Genomic DNA, 14,889 nt, shown 5'->3' with positions numbered 1-14,889 from the left:
GTGTATGTACGTATATGTACGAATGTCGATATATATCTGTATATGGATTGTACATTCAAAACACCAAATTGTATATAGTTACATGGGAGTGTTCCACAGTACTAAGGGTCAGGAAGGGAAGTTAAAAATATATTTAAAAAAAAAAGAATAATAATAATAATAATTAATGAATTACTGAGCTATGGAAAAGGGGTAGGATTAAATAAGTGTACAGTATATTTCTTCCTACTACTTTTCAGACATGTCTATGTTGGTTAATGTTTCTTATTGTTTATTGAATGTTTTGCTTTTTAACTTATGTGTACATTTCTTTGATGTTTTGTTTGGTTTATTTGTGATATTTGTGAAATAAATTTCTTCATTCATTCATTCATTTACTTATGTGTTATCCTGAAGGGCTTTAAAAGCTGCAGGCTTTTCCGATAGCGACCTCGACTCTTCGGCCCCCTCTCCACTGATGCCTCTGCTTCCTCGTCCACTAGCTCTGGTAGCGGTTGTGGGGAGGACAGCGGCAGGCCCTCCACCCGCCCCGCTGCTTCTAGTGCATCAGAGAACATGGCGGACCTTATGGAAAGAGAACAGCAAAATTACATTAATCACAAATACATTTTAGATGTGTAACAATAGCCTGCAAATATATGACTACAGATATTCACTGAAGGGCTACTTTGTTTTTTTTTGAAATAATGAAAACTTGTTATTAGCTTCTGAAGATCTGAGATTTAATTACATTTGAATACCCCAGAGATCTGATCAGGCGTAATCACTGAAACTAACAATTATTTTCATTATTGATTAATATGCTGATAATCCTCTTGATTATTCAATTATTAATTCTGGCTGTAAATTGTTAGCCTCGTGAGATCGTCCTGATCTCGCGAGCTCCAGTTTTCCACTTGCAGATCAGTCTGGCATCTTGAGGTAGAGAAAATTTGGAGCCGTTAGCCAAACGACCGGGCCAATCAGCGTTGGTTTTGAGGTGGGTTAGGTGGTGATAGACAGATGGTTTATCCAATCAGCTAACCAGTATTTTCAGACAGCGGTAGCCCTAATTCTGTTAGCTGCTCGCTAATGCTTTTTTTCTCTTGGATGCTTCTTTTGGAATATGGTCCGGGAACCTGAAATGGTGCCTTTTATTCCTAAATTCTCGACACACAAACGGCAAATATCCTTTACCGACATATTGCTTGCATGCTGAGCTAACGAGCTATGCTTTGCCTGCAGCAGGGGCGGGCTTGTGGTTGTATTTTTTCACGCCCGTGGATCTGATTGGTTGATTTGGCCCGTCTATCACCAACATAGGTGATAGACAGATGGTTCATCCAATCAGCTAACCAGTATTTCCGCCCCTTCCCAAAAGTTCTCCAACGGAAAGTTCCCAGATGGATATGCCGAGCAAATGCGAAGCAATCCATCTGGCGGAGTCAGGTTACTAAATTGTCAGAAAATACCGAAAAATGCCATCACCATTTCCAGTGGACTCAAAGTGATGTTTTGAACCTGCCTGTTGTGTCCAACCAACAGTCCAAAACCCAAATATATGAATTGCACTACCTAAAAAGACAAGCAAACCAATGAATGTTTGCCAGTTTCTACTTGAAAAATTATTTAAATGATTCTTCTATAATTAGAATTGTTGCAGAAACGACTAAACCGATTATTTGTTTAAGAGCTCTTAAAAACATTCAACACTGTCACACAGTTGCAACAATCTGATCTGCTGCATTGGTGATACAGTTGGCTACAGTTGATTTTTTCTGAGATGCTTCAAGCTTTTTTTCTTCAAGAAAAAAACTTCCAAGCTGACATGATAGCTAAATTCTCAGTGGCAAAATGAAGAATGAAACAGTAATCGGCCTGTTCTGTCTTCCCTCAACCTAGAGAACTATTAGAGAAAAGCAGTGTTTTGCTGAATCACCCTCTGAGACACAGATAGACTTGAGAAATCACCTTGTTCCGAGGTCAGGGCCCCTCTCTGGCATACAACTTAAGTGCTTATCTATTTAAAGACGACGTGCCAGCGGCCCCAGGAACTTGGGAGCAGACATCTGAGCTGCCAGTGTGTCCGTACACTGTCACTGATCCCTTCTATGGCAAAGCCCCGCGTGACAAGGTCAGCCAGGCTGTGTGGGCTGCAGACTGACTGCCCAGAGAATGTGGCCAATTATGATATTTAATACAGATAGCCCAGTAGGGGCACAGAGTCACAGAACAGAAAACTGATACAATAAGTTCTGCTGAGAAATACACTGCAACAAATAGTCACTGTATATATAAAGTGTGATGGGAACCAAACATTGGGGTTGAGAAAGAGCATGAAAAGATGTTTTGTGGTTCCTTCTGCAGCCATCGGTGCGTATATCCTGTGAAGTTTGTCATATGGCTGTGAACGTTTCAGAGCGTTGTGATTTTTGCTTGGAAGGTTTGAACCATTCAGGTTTGTTGAATCAGTCCAAACCTGCCCAGCAAGTTATTTCCTTGTATATCCTTATCCTTTAAACACACAATACATTTTTTTGGTATCAGTGTACACTCTCTCGCATTGCCAGACCTACCTCCACAGCGTTAATCACATAGGTTCTTGTTGGCATGTGATGTTAATGCAGGTGATTTTTCCTCAATTAAATTTATATTGTGTATAAAAAAAATCTGCCTTATCTGCTTAAAATTTGCTTGTATGCATCTGCTTGGATCAGACATTTTCTCACAAATAACCTCACCTTTAGACGAACCCTTTTCTTGTAATGTCTCACCCCAATACTGTGTTTTAGCATTAAATACAGTTTTCTGAACTTTCATCACTTTTCGTCACTTTCATCAGACAAAAAGTGACATAATATCCACAGAAAATCGTGTGTATACCAACAGATACAGGATAAAAACATGAGGAAACAAAACTAGAATTTAGGGCAAATAAAATTAATAAGTACAGTTATGTGAACAAATTAGCAAAGGTAGACTCAAAGATACAGATTCTTTGTTTCCCCCAACATTGTTTCCAAAGATTCAAGATAAAAGATAACCAACACTGCCTCTGTCAGCAGACTCGATTTGAAAATGTCATAGAACATACAGTAAGACATTTCCTAATTTATTCTTATTCTTATGTCTTTTGCCCAAAACTTGTGACAAATAAAACTTTTTGCCAAAGTTTTTAAACTATTCTAGGTAGAAATATTCCCTAATTGTCTGGAGGTTAGATTACTTCATCAATATCACTTTCAATTTGTCTCACCATCTTGACAATACATGTACTACAATAACTTTCAGCAGCAAATTAGTTGTAGTGCTGTAGCGCAAGGGTAATAGACAGAAGTTCTCATTCACAACACACTTACATTCAAGTCGGCCTGGTTTGTAGCAGTACAGCTCTCTGATCTTGTGTTTATAAGCAGGAAATGCAGATGGAGATGCAGTTGACCATGTTCTCTTTTCTAAGTTTTGTCATTAAACCTTAACTTCTTTTCCACAACCACACAGACGCATCACCTCCAGCAGCGGAGCGGGGTTCAGATGAAAACACCGTCAGGAAACATGGTAGATGACGGCTCACGTGTATACAGTACGTGCAGCTTCCTCCCAGCAGTGTCTGAAGCATGATCGTCACACGGAGCCCTACAGGGAGAGGAATTCCTGACATGACATCACTTGAGTGGCTCCGCCAACCGGTGACGGTGCTCAACAGTCGCCGTATTAACAGGAAAAACGGGGAGGAAGTAAACCCTCGGGGCATGGGCGGGTCCACGGCTCTTACTGGAATCTGATTGGCCCACCCTCTTGGTAAACACATAAAAGGTGACTGGTGTCTTTACTAATTACAGGAAGAATATCAGAGAAAAACACTCGCATGAGGAGGAAGCAACTGTGCATCTTTTAGCACACTAAAGTTTCAATTAAGACGTTACAATTGTGCGAGAAATATATTTCCCCCCCACTCGTTTTAAGAGTCACTAGGCCTACTATCAGTGTTGGAAGAAGTAGGCTAGCCTATTCAGATCCTTTACTTAAAGTGGGGCAGCTAGGTTTAAATATTAATAACAATAGCGCATTTTGCGATAACAGCAACACATTTGACACAGGTGTGGGTTTTTATGTTTGATATATAGATATCAAGGCACTGCAAATCTGACCCCTAAAAAGCCCTGAGTGTTGCAGAGAAAAGAGTTTATTACTCTTGGTGATAGCCAAGGTATGTTCAAGCTGATTAGATCAGATGTCAAATGACAGACATGTTTTTTTTGGGGTGCTAAAAGCCTTTAACTTGAGAAAAATGCCCCCTTCACCCCCTTGCTTTGTGCTGGAATGGCAAGATCCTCAGTTTCCCATCGGTGAATTTCTCTTTTCATTAGCAGTACAATTGACAGAGATATTGCTTGATAAAGTTCAGGGTCACCGGGATCTATTCACAGTTAAAGTGATACTAAACTTTGGCAGAACTCTGGGTTGTTTACTAACCATGATATATGCCCAACTAAATGTGAAAATCATCATCAATTGCAGTCATCCACAGTAAACGGATTACAGTTTGTTTTTTTTCTTCTCTCTCTTCACTCCCATTGCTGGAGAAACAGGTATCTGAATCACACTTTTAGCACACAAATGAACGTTAAAGTGCTCATATTATGCTTTTTGGCTTTTCCCCTTTCATTTATTGTGTTATATATCTTTTTTGTGCATGTTATAAGACTTACCATCTCCAACAGAAAACTCTGTTCACCAACTGCTCCAAACAGCTCTATTGTAGTCCAGCCTTTACTTCCGTGACGAACATGCGTCACTTTGTAACACACGTTATAATGCTCACCTAGCCGCTAGCGTGGTACGCCCTCATACTCAGCTTCTGACTGGCTAGTAGTCCTTACTTAGGTACTCCTTACCTAGGTACTGCGCATGTGCGACTCCAAACAAAGATGGAACAGAAGTGAGATGCCTTACCCGGTAGCTAAAACAGAGAGCTCAACACACAGAGTGAAAAAAGGAGCTGCAGCAATGTGCAGTACAACAAAAATGTTTTTATTATTATTATTTTTTATTAAACCATATAAACTTATTTTGATATAACCTCTAAAAAATTATGAACCTAAAAATGAGCATAATATGAGCACTTTAACAAAGCAGATTCTGCTAACATGTAAAATAACGAGTTCTGTTGCATACATTTGATTGCTTATTTACAATTATTTGTAAATGTTCTATTTTCTTATTAAAGATGTTAATGCAGTTATATGCCAACCACCTCTTCAGGATTTGTCCTCCATGCTGTCATGAGGAGGCAGATAGCAGGACGTTTGTCCATGGTCCACGGCCATCCGACAAAATTGATTTGTACTGTGGATTCAGGTGTTCTTGTGCTAGCTATTTCTGTGTTGCAACGTTTTAAAGGATGTACAGAACTTTGGCTTGCATTCAGAACACGCAAATATTTCACCTAACAGAGGCCTTGACCATGTCACCAAATAAGACACCTCAAAATGCAATATACAAGAGGTTTTTGATCTTGCTCTAAGACAGAACAGTGACTGACAGTGTGGGTGTGCTTGTATTTGCATGTCACTATATACAGTATAAACCTAAACATAGCACCAATCCATGCATATGCCAGTCTAAAAGTCAGATAACTTGAATGAATATTGTGTATATTCTGTCATATTCTGATAATAATGAATACCAAATTACCTAGCTTATCCAGCAAAGGACAAGGTTTAGAAATTTGGAGGCCATAAACAAAAAGAAAAGGAAACCATGAAGAGGGGCTTCAGATGTTTTGTTATAGCCTAGAAGTATCAAGCTGTGCTGCTGGTGCTAATAAAAATGCTCTCACTGGCTAGCAGAGTTGTAGCATTGTAATCCTGCTTTGTTTACCCTGTTGACATATACCTTCAGGATTTGTCCTCCATGCTGTCATGAGGAGGCAGATAGCAGGACGTTTGTCCATGGTCCACGGCCATCCGACAAAATTGATTTGTACTGTGGATTCAGATGTTCTTGTGCTAGCTATTTCTGTGTTGCAACGTTTTAAAGGATGTACAGAACTTTGGCTTGCATTCGGAACACGCAAACATTTCACCTAACAGAGGCCTTGACCATGTCACCAAATAAGACACCTCAAAATGCAATATACAAGAGGTTTTTGATCTTGCTCTAAGACTCTAGCCTAGAAGTATCAAGCTGTGCTGCTGGTGCTAATAAAAATGCTCTCACTGGCTAGCAGAGTTGTAGCATTGTAATCATGCTTTGTTTACCCTGTTGACAGATACGGTGGCCGAGACGGTTCAACACAAATACAAAAGCTACAACACAAACGCAAAAGCTACAACACAAATACAAAAGCTACAACACAAACACATAAGCGACAGTGGAAGTGAATGAACAGAGCTGTCGGATGAGCTGTCGGAAAGCTTTTGTATGTTTGAGTGAAACATGGTTCCTTGCTAATTATGATTACTGTCGCTATGTGATTGTCACAAATAAGTTATGTATATATGTTGTTCAATATATTTGTATTTTCATATGTATGTATACTCTGCTATTTAGGCTACGAAGGAAAGTGTGTGTGTGTGTGTGTGTGTGTGTGTGTGTGTGTGTGTGTGTGTGTGTGTGTGTGTGTGTGTGTGTGCCTATTTGTAGGGTAAGACTGAGGACATGCAACAAAACCATAGACTGTACAATTGGTAATATACAGTCTATGAACAAACCCTTTATATGGCTTTAAATATTGGTGTAATAATGGTGTAAATATTCAGTCCACAGTCTGAATTCTATTTATTTACTTATTTTATTTTCCAGTAGTAAGCACGAAGCAAGGTCATGGTTAAAATTCTGGGTTTATTTCATTCAGACCAACCGTGTATGACCTTGAACATAGACCGTATGTGTGTATGTATGACATATTACGCCCCTAACACTGTATAATAGGCAGCATATTGAAGGTAACACAATTAGCATTCACTTTAAACATCTGTTTACCGTAACCACACACACACACACACACACACACACACACACACACACACACACACACACAGTTTCCCAACCAACCATATAGAGGGAATTTGCCGCTGGGAGCTGATCAATAACCAGATAGATACAGTTAACAAGTTAAGCACGTAACAGTGGGCTATAATATTGGTGTGATTTAAACAGCTTCACTAAACATGGCAAACTATAGACTTTAAACGTAGCACTCGTGCGTTACAGTTTTTTCCAATTGCTAACACACTAAAATGACCTGCATTGCACAATTATTTAAACAGACACACAGAGAGCAAAACCTCTTCTCAAGTCTATAAAGTCTAAACACATTTTCTGCTTTACACACATTTTGCAATTCAAAATGGCACTTTTTAAATGCACTGAACACGGTTCTCTGCATAAGACACAACAATCTGACATAAAGTCACATGTTTGCCATTTCAAAACACTGCCATTCAAAATGACACTACATGAGCTTATTGGCCAACATGTGTGAGCAATGTTTGTGAGCATATTTTTGTTCAGTCCAATTTAAATATATCTGCTGTGCATATGTTGCACTGACTTGTTTGGTGAAAAATAAAAAATAAAAAAGTTTCAACAGCAGATGTGTGTATCTGCAAATATTTCTGTGCATGTGAACAAATTTTCTACAATTTGAACTATTTTAGTATTATGGCAAAGCATACTAAAGATGAGAGTGCTTTTCATTATGCCCAACATAGTTGGTTAGACAATAATCTGGTAATATGAATGACGTGTGATTTTGATAATGCTATATGTAGTTTTGGTTGCAGTGCTTCGTTTTACAGGATATATGAGGTATTTTGCAGTTTGGGTGTGTGGTTTGGTGAATTGTGTTAAGTATTTTGATAAAAACCAGCCTAGTTTGCAAAACTGTGTTTTAACAATTGGAAAAAACTGTAAAAGACACTGGGCACCATTTAGATAATGTTATAGCTGTAGCTTCGTAGCCTAAATGGCAGAGTATACATATGAAAATAAAAAAGATATTGAACAACATTGCTTATTTGTGACAATCACATAGCGACAGTAAACATAATTAGCCAGGAACCATGTTTCACTTACTCAAACATACAAGAACTTTCCTCCTCCGGCTCCGTTTGTCACACACACTCACTGCCGTTGTCCTTATGTATTTGTGTTGTGGCTTTTGTGTTTGTGTTGAACCGTCTCGGCCATTGTAGGACAGAGGCATGGAGGAGTTAGACTGAAAACAAATCTGCCAAATAAATAGTAAACCCTCTACAGTGACTTGAGGTTATCCTAATGTACATGATAAAGACCTTAAGCTCAGTGTGCTACACAAATAACAGCTACACCTCCTAATGGGCCAAAGTGAAGCAATGGCAATTTATAAGCCTCTGCCGTGCACAACACATAAAGCTAATCCAAAACAACAATATAGCTGTAACTTAGCAGTAGGCAAAAATGCATCCAGCTTAGTACACTGCCCACAAGTAAAATAAGGCTTGTTTACACATTCCCCATTATTGGAAAACGAATTGTGATATGGGCTTTTGTCAGCTGCAAACTGAGTCCCAGTTAGATAGGTCTGCAATAAATGATGTTCCTGACACAACTGCAGGGATGTTTTAGCTATTCACTGACTGTCACAAGAAACTCAATCTTTGGCAAAATGCTTGCATTGTGATTGATGAACAAGCCCAATTATCATAAATGTTATGCCCCAAAGGTTGGTACCACAAAAACAGTACAGAAATCCTGAAAAATACATATTAAGTGCAGCAGCAATGAACAAATGAACGAACACGGAGCACTCAGTTCGACATCCACATTGTGTCTGGGGTTTGGGTGAAAGTATCTCCCTGAGGCTCCCATGCCCAAACTTACCATCTGCTTAGATTCACTATTTCCCATTACAATTAATGTAAAAAATAACATTATCACCTATATTCTTTGGACAGCAGTATGCCCCACAGATCTCATAAAATATACAGACACAACTATTTTATAGTCAGATGTATAGGAGGACATGTGATAAGGCCGTATAAAATGAATTTGTTCACAGTGAAGTATTTTCTTCAACTAATGCACAGGATCCTTATGGGGCCTTTCTGGCCTCACTCCAGCTAACAGGAGGATGCTGCACCTCTATGCATTAAGGAAGACCTACTACAAAGTTACACAGACCTTTTAAAACATATAAAATATATTAAAGTTTTATGAAATTATTATAATACAAGAGCCTGTGAGCCTGTGCTACGTATCACATCAAGACCATTATGTGGGTTCTGAATGTTTGCGTGAAAATAGTATGAATCAGACTGAAACATTATATTCTGTCCACCATGTATTTGTTTTATAGCAACTCATCTTTGCGGAAAACTTTAAATAAATTTCATAAATATCCACTTGATTAGATTTTAAACAAAACACAAGAAAGAAAGGGCCAAAATAGGAGTTTATAGTAATGGTGGCGCAACACAGATTGTTTAATTTACCCATAGTGTGTACCTATAAAAGTGAAATGGGTCTTCAATCAACACTAGCCTGATGGTGGCACTAGAGGATTTTGTTGCAAGTGTGCCAAAAATTACAGCGAAGACTTGTTTATTTCTTGAGCAGTTTTGATCATAATTGGGCAAAACAATGCAGAGAAGCAGACTCACTGTATTCTTTCTTCCTCTTGAGTGCCAAATTACTTTCAATTGGATAACCAACATATGCTTCATATCTAGGATGATTGATTCCACTTTGTTGGAAAGCAAAAAAAATGTTTTTAAACAAATAAAAATGATGGTCACGTTTATTTGCCAAAAGCTCAGGAAAGTGTGAAAGTTACAAGTCAAAGTGTTGATTAATGTTGGTGCTAAAAGATGATCCCAGAATGGGAACCTGCATTTCTTGAAACAAAGAACTGACTAGTAAACACACGCGGGTGAACTACATTCACCCATGTGTATGCCCCAAATTCTAATAATAAAAAAAACAGCTGAAACACTGATTCAAATCAACAGCTTGTAGTTTAGTTTAGAGTTCCTGCTGTTTAACATCACTGTCGTAGCTAATAACACTTCTTCAGGATGTGCAACATCCACTGTGGACAACATAATTAAATGTCACGTCAGTGTGTGCATGTTTGCAATACAGGAGTACATCTAACTGTGTTTAATCATATGTCCTTAGGCATTATATTAAGCTGAAAGGTACATGTTGAAAACCTGTTTGCCATGCACACACTTGCTGAGATTGTGTCTCTACTTCAGCCCTAATGAAATAAGACAAAATATAATTCAAAGAAAACTCTTATCAATATGATAATGCATGCTGCTTGGTACAGGCTTTTGTTTTAAACAGGTTTACTCCATCATTAATTAATAGGACTTAAAGGTTTGATAAGAGCCACAAGGCTAATTAAGTTATAGCCAGCCGTTCCTGCATAGTTGCTGTGCTGTCAGCAAATACAAAGAGAATTTCACCAGATTTTAGACTCTGCCTCTACTTTTCTTGCAGTATCTGTACTCCCTATGACTTAATACAGTGATGCAATCTCGCTGGCGGCCTTCTCTGCACCGCTGACAGCCAGAAAAAAAATGCAATACGTGAAATAGTGAAGAAAATCATCGAAAGGGTCTCACTTTACTGAGCTGGGAAATATGCTGGACTTCTGCAATCAATGCTCTAAATCGGGACTTTGCTATCAACCTCCTGGGACATTTATGATAACTGCCAAGCCACAGTTCAGTCTGGAGCACACAGTATGGTCACACAATTTCATTGTACATCAGTATTACATGAAATGTGATTGCGATTATTGTTCAAAGTCGGCTATTAATATATAAAACAAATAATCATGTATGAGTGTCAACCCAAGAAAGATAAGAAAGTAAAAAGGCCTAAATTTGTTAGGTTAACAACAGATGCAGACTGGTCTCATAAAGTGGCGTATGTATGACACGCCAATTCGTATGCCGTTTTTGCGTGTTATCAAGACGCATAATGGCTTTTCAGTGCGTTTATCAACGCCGTTCGGCCGCCATTGACCTACATTACGTGTGAATTTTTGCCGTAGCGAGTAGTATGAAGGGACGTAAGTCCCCAGAGGGAGGCTGGTTGGGGTGGTGGATTAGTAAAACACAGGACTTTCACCCAGGAGAACCAGGATCACGTCCTGCATCTGGCGTTTTTCAAATGTTTTTTTTGTTAATTTCTTTTTTTAAGCCTTCCCCAATGTTTCTTTCCTAAACCCAACCGTTGATTGTTTTCCTAAGCGTGTGACGTTGGTCACCGTCATGTTTTTGTCCTTTTTTGTGTTACTAAAGCCTTTCCCAATGTTCTTCTAACCTCAATCCAACCTTTTATTTTTATTTTTTTCTACACACGTGTGACGTTGTTCTCGCGATAGTACGGCATGTTCTCGCGATAAGACGTTTACATCCACTGTATACAGTGTAGACAAACACGTGGAAAGCTCAAAATGCATACAGATAACACGCCATTTGGCTTTAAGAAAGTGGTGTGTATGTATACGCAAAGTCATGATGCCATGTTGACAGATGTGACTAATTTCAGAAGGGACTTTTCAGAGGAGGATTGGAGGGGAGTATATGTAGAGGAGGTGAATGTTGCATGATTCATTTTTGAAATTATGAACATCACTGTGTGATAAGAATTGCCCTATAGTGTGGAAAACAAGAGTTTGCAAAAAGCCTGTAAATCTTTATATAGAGATTTCATGAAATCTAGAACTAAATCCACTGAAATGATATACAAGGCATAATAAAATAAGCTGACAGTGATAATAAGACAAGAATGAATATACTAAAAAGATGAAGGAAACAAAAAAATAACATTAAGGCTACATGGGAAACTCTTAATAGTGTGATAAAAGTCCACTACTTTTGTAAATGGTGGGCCTAATCTTGTGAAGTCTATTGAAGCACATGATGTATTGTATGTACAGTAAATGTGGGACTAGAGGAAGTACAATACTGCAGTCAAATTATCTTGGGACACATAAGTGAAAATGAGAAAAAAAAACAAGAACAGAACATCAGCTGAAGATATACAGTAAAAAAAGACTATAGACCATTTCAATGGAATTCCATTGCTAGGCAACAGCATGGCCCCATGTTAACTTCCTGTCAGTTGATGCCATTCACATACACTGCAACAGGAAATCAACTTGGGTCCATTCAGAATGTTTATGTTTACATCTGTGAAAAGGTCTTTTCAGTATTATTTGCCAATGTAAAACTAGTCAGACCCAGTAAATCCCAAGCGCTCAGACTCACTGCCAACTATTACGGTCGCATCGAGGCAGTCAGTCCCTTCTGTGATGTACTATAATTTGACGTGGTGTGGGAAAAAAAGAGGTCTTTAAGGGCATTGCTGCATTTCTGCCCTTATAAAATCCTGCATTAACTTTTCAAATAATTAGCCTATTCCCAGGAAACGTTAAGTATAAATTTAGTAAGAAATTCAACCTGCATTGGCAGACCATATGTGGTAGTTTATTTATGTACTGTAACTTGTGTTGAGAAGGCAGGTAATATACGATTTGTTTCTTCTCCCTGCTCCTTTTAGATCATGGAATGATTATTTTGTCTCTCTGATTCTGAGACAAAAAAAGCTTTACATTTACCATTGATGTTGTAGATGGCTGGCTGGGAAAAGTTCACTGGAAATATCTCCACATGACACTACCCACATTTGACTAATTATCCACAGGAGTAAGAAAAATACATAGCCAAACAGGAAAATATATGCAAGGTACATTGCCAATAGCTGTTTGTATACAGTATTTCAAACAGTTCTTTGCAAATTTCTTCTCCCTTGATAACACCTATGTTCCAGGAAATAAATGCAGAGTGAGTTGTCGAATGCCATTAATATTCATAAATCAGTCAGTAGCATTGCACATTGTAATTACTTTGCATTTATTAGAATGCAGGTTTCTTGTTATTAACATAATGCAACTGAAGAGAGCAGTGCACCTGTTGCAGGCTTTGGGTATGCAAGGGAATTGACATAAAGCAGACTTCTCACATGGAGACACTTGTATTAATCATGCAGGAGGTCAAGTACCTGAATTTGCTACTTCACAATTGTAATAAATGTGATAGGGAGTACTGACTGAGGCACCTGGGTGAAAGTCTGATGCATGGTTGTACTGCATTAGTATGAGGCATTCATATAGACAACTTAGTTTGCTCATGCCCATTTGAGGGTTCTTTTTCCCCAAATTAATGTTCTTGTTTATTGTGTTTGGTGATGCTGTGTGTATTAAATCTTAATTTAAGATCTTTCTTTTTCTCTTTTCTGCATACTCAAAGTGTCGTCAAGTCAAATCAATGGATCGACAAAAGGTTTACAATGACAGAAACAACACCGACACATGAACACACCTGAGATGAAATTGTATATGTTGTCACTGAAGGATAAAGGTGCAGTGAGATTGACTTCTTATTAGGGAGCCAATTAACCAATACATTGTTTTGTCTATAAAATGTCAAAAAAAGACATTCAAATCGATTTCTTTGTCAGACCGACAGTCCGAAACCATTACTTTTTCTGTCAAAGAAGACCATCACATATTCTCATTTGAAAAGCTAGAAGCAGTTATTGGGGTGCCTGGGTAGCTCACCTGGTAGAGCAGTCGCCCATATGAGGAGGTTTACTCCTTGACGCAGCGGCCGCCAGCTAGACTTTGACCTGCGGCCCTTTGCTGCCTGTAATTCTCTCTCTCCCCTTTCATGTCTTCAGCTGTTGTCTACAAATAAAGGCTTAAAAATGCCCCAAAAATAATCTTTCAAAACCACTTATTAAAATGATTGGTGAGTCATTTTGTCAATTGACTAATCAATAAATCCCTTCAGCACTCCTTCCAATGAGTAATTTAGACGTTCTGAAGTTTTCATGTTTTGGTTACACCTAATCTGAAAAACTATACTCCCTGAGCTACCTGCCTCATAAAAGAATATGAGCAATGTACTAGGGCTGTCCTTGACTAAAGAAATTCTTAGTCGACTAACACTTATACGATTTTGTCGACTAATCGATTAGTTGATTTAATTGACAGAGCGGTGCGCTTTGAGAGGTGGTTAAGACTAGAAAAGCACAATATAAATGTAGTTAATTAACCATCTGTGAAACTGAGTTTCTCCACAATTAATCCTGCAAAAGCACCACTTTAAATCTTGTGTTTACCATAAATGTGCTCAGAAGTTTCTTGGAAATAAGTAATTAAGCATGAATAAGCATAAAAAATGACTAATCGACTAAAGAAATCTTAGTCGTCTAAGGCCAAAACGACCGATTAGTCGACTAATCGACTAAGAGGTGGCAGCCCTACAATGTACACATTTTGTTTCAGTGGTTTTTGTGTTTTTTATACTTGCTTTTTGAGATGCTGCTAGTTCTTTGGAGGAACTACAAAACCCCTGACAATAACTTGGGGGAACAGGGCTTACAAGTTGACAATCAATCAGGTTTAATAAGGGGTCAGTCACACATTGAGCAAAAGCTCAGGGGCTGTCACTGTTGATTTTGCTAGAATGTATCCCTGGGATCTTGATCATGCGGCGCAGCAACAAATCAAAAGACATTAAGACTGATGCACTTTCAAAGACACTGACACACTCAACTCTGTGGTTCATCCAGGGTAACTGCAGGTAGACTAGCCTCCTCATATTAGCATTGGCAGTAACCACTGTTAAATAATGGTGTCAGTCAGGGCTGTTGCGCTGATCTGTTATCAGTTTCCTCCTGTGTTTCCCCTCCCTTTTGTGTGTCTGTACTTGTTTGTCCGTTTGGGGGCAGCACCTTATTGGGCTTCTAATGCTGCGTTCATGCCACCTGGGAATAACAGGGACCGCCCCCGTGATTATGTTGTTTTTCCGACTGCCAGCGTTCACATGGTCGGGATGCGTG

The 14,889-nt window shown here is 38.7% G+C and overlaps 1 protein-coding gene across 3 annotated transcripts in view; it reads right to left on the bottom strand.

Moving 5' to 3' along the window:
- wu:fb13g09 (multidrug resistance-associated protein 5) overlaps positions 1-14,889 on the bottom strand; it is a 42,761-nt gene that overhangs the window by 24,106 nt on the left and 3,766 nt on the right. For 2 of the 3 annotated variants that reach the window (XR_003693504.1, XM_028588885.1), the window contains exons 1-2: positions 3,339-3,702; positions 379-564 (exon numbers count right to left, since the gene is read on the bottom strand). Coding sequence is in view for 2 of the 3 variants with exons in the window: in XM_028588885.1 (XP_028444686.1) it covers positions 379-564; positions 3,339-3,340 (188 nt within the window). In the remaining variant the exon portion in view is untranslated. Of the gene's footprint in view, positions 1-378; positions 565-3,338; positions 3,703-14,889 lie in introns of those variants that run through there. The other variant, XM_028588886.1, reaches the window with a different exon arrangement.

This window comes from Perca flavescens, chromosome 10 (assembly GCF_004354835.1).
Source record: "Perca flavescens isolate YP-PL-M2 chromosome 10, PFLA_1.0, whole genome shotgun sequence".
In the NCBI taxonomy this organism is placed as follows: Eukaryota; Metazoa; Chordata; class Actinopteri; order Perciformes; family Percidae; genus Perca; species Perca flavescens.
Note: the sequence above shows the minus strand (reverse complement) of the source record. Positions and strands in the feature narration are given on the sequence as shown.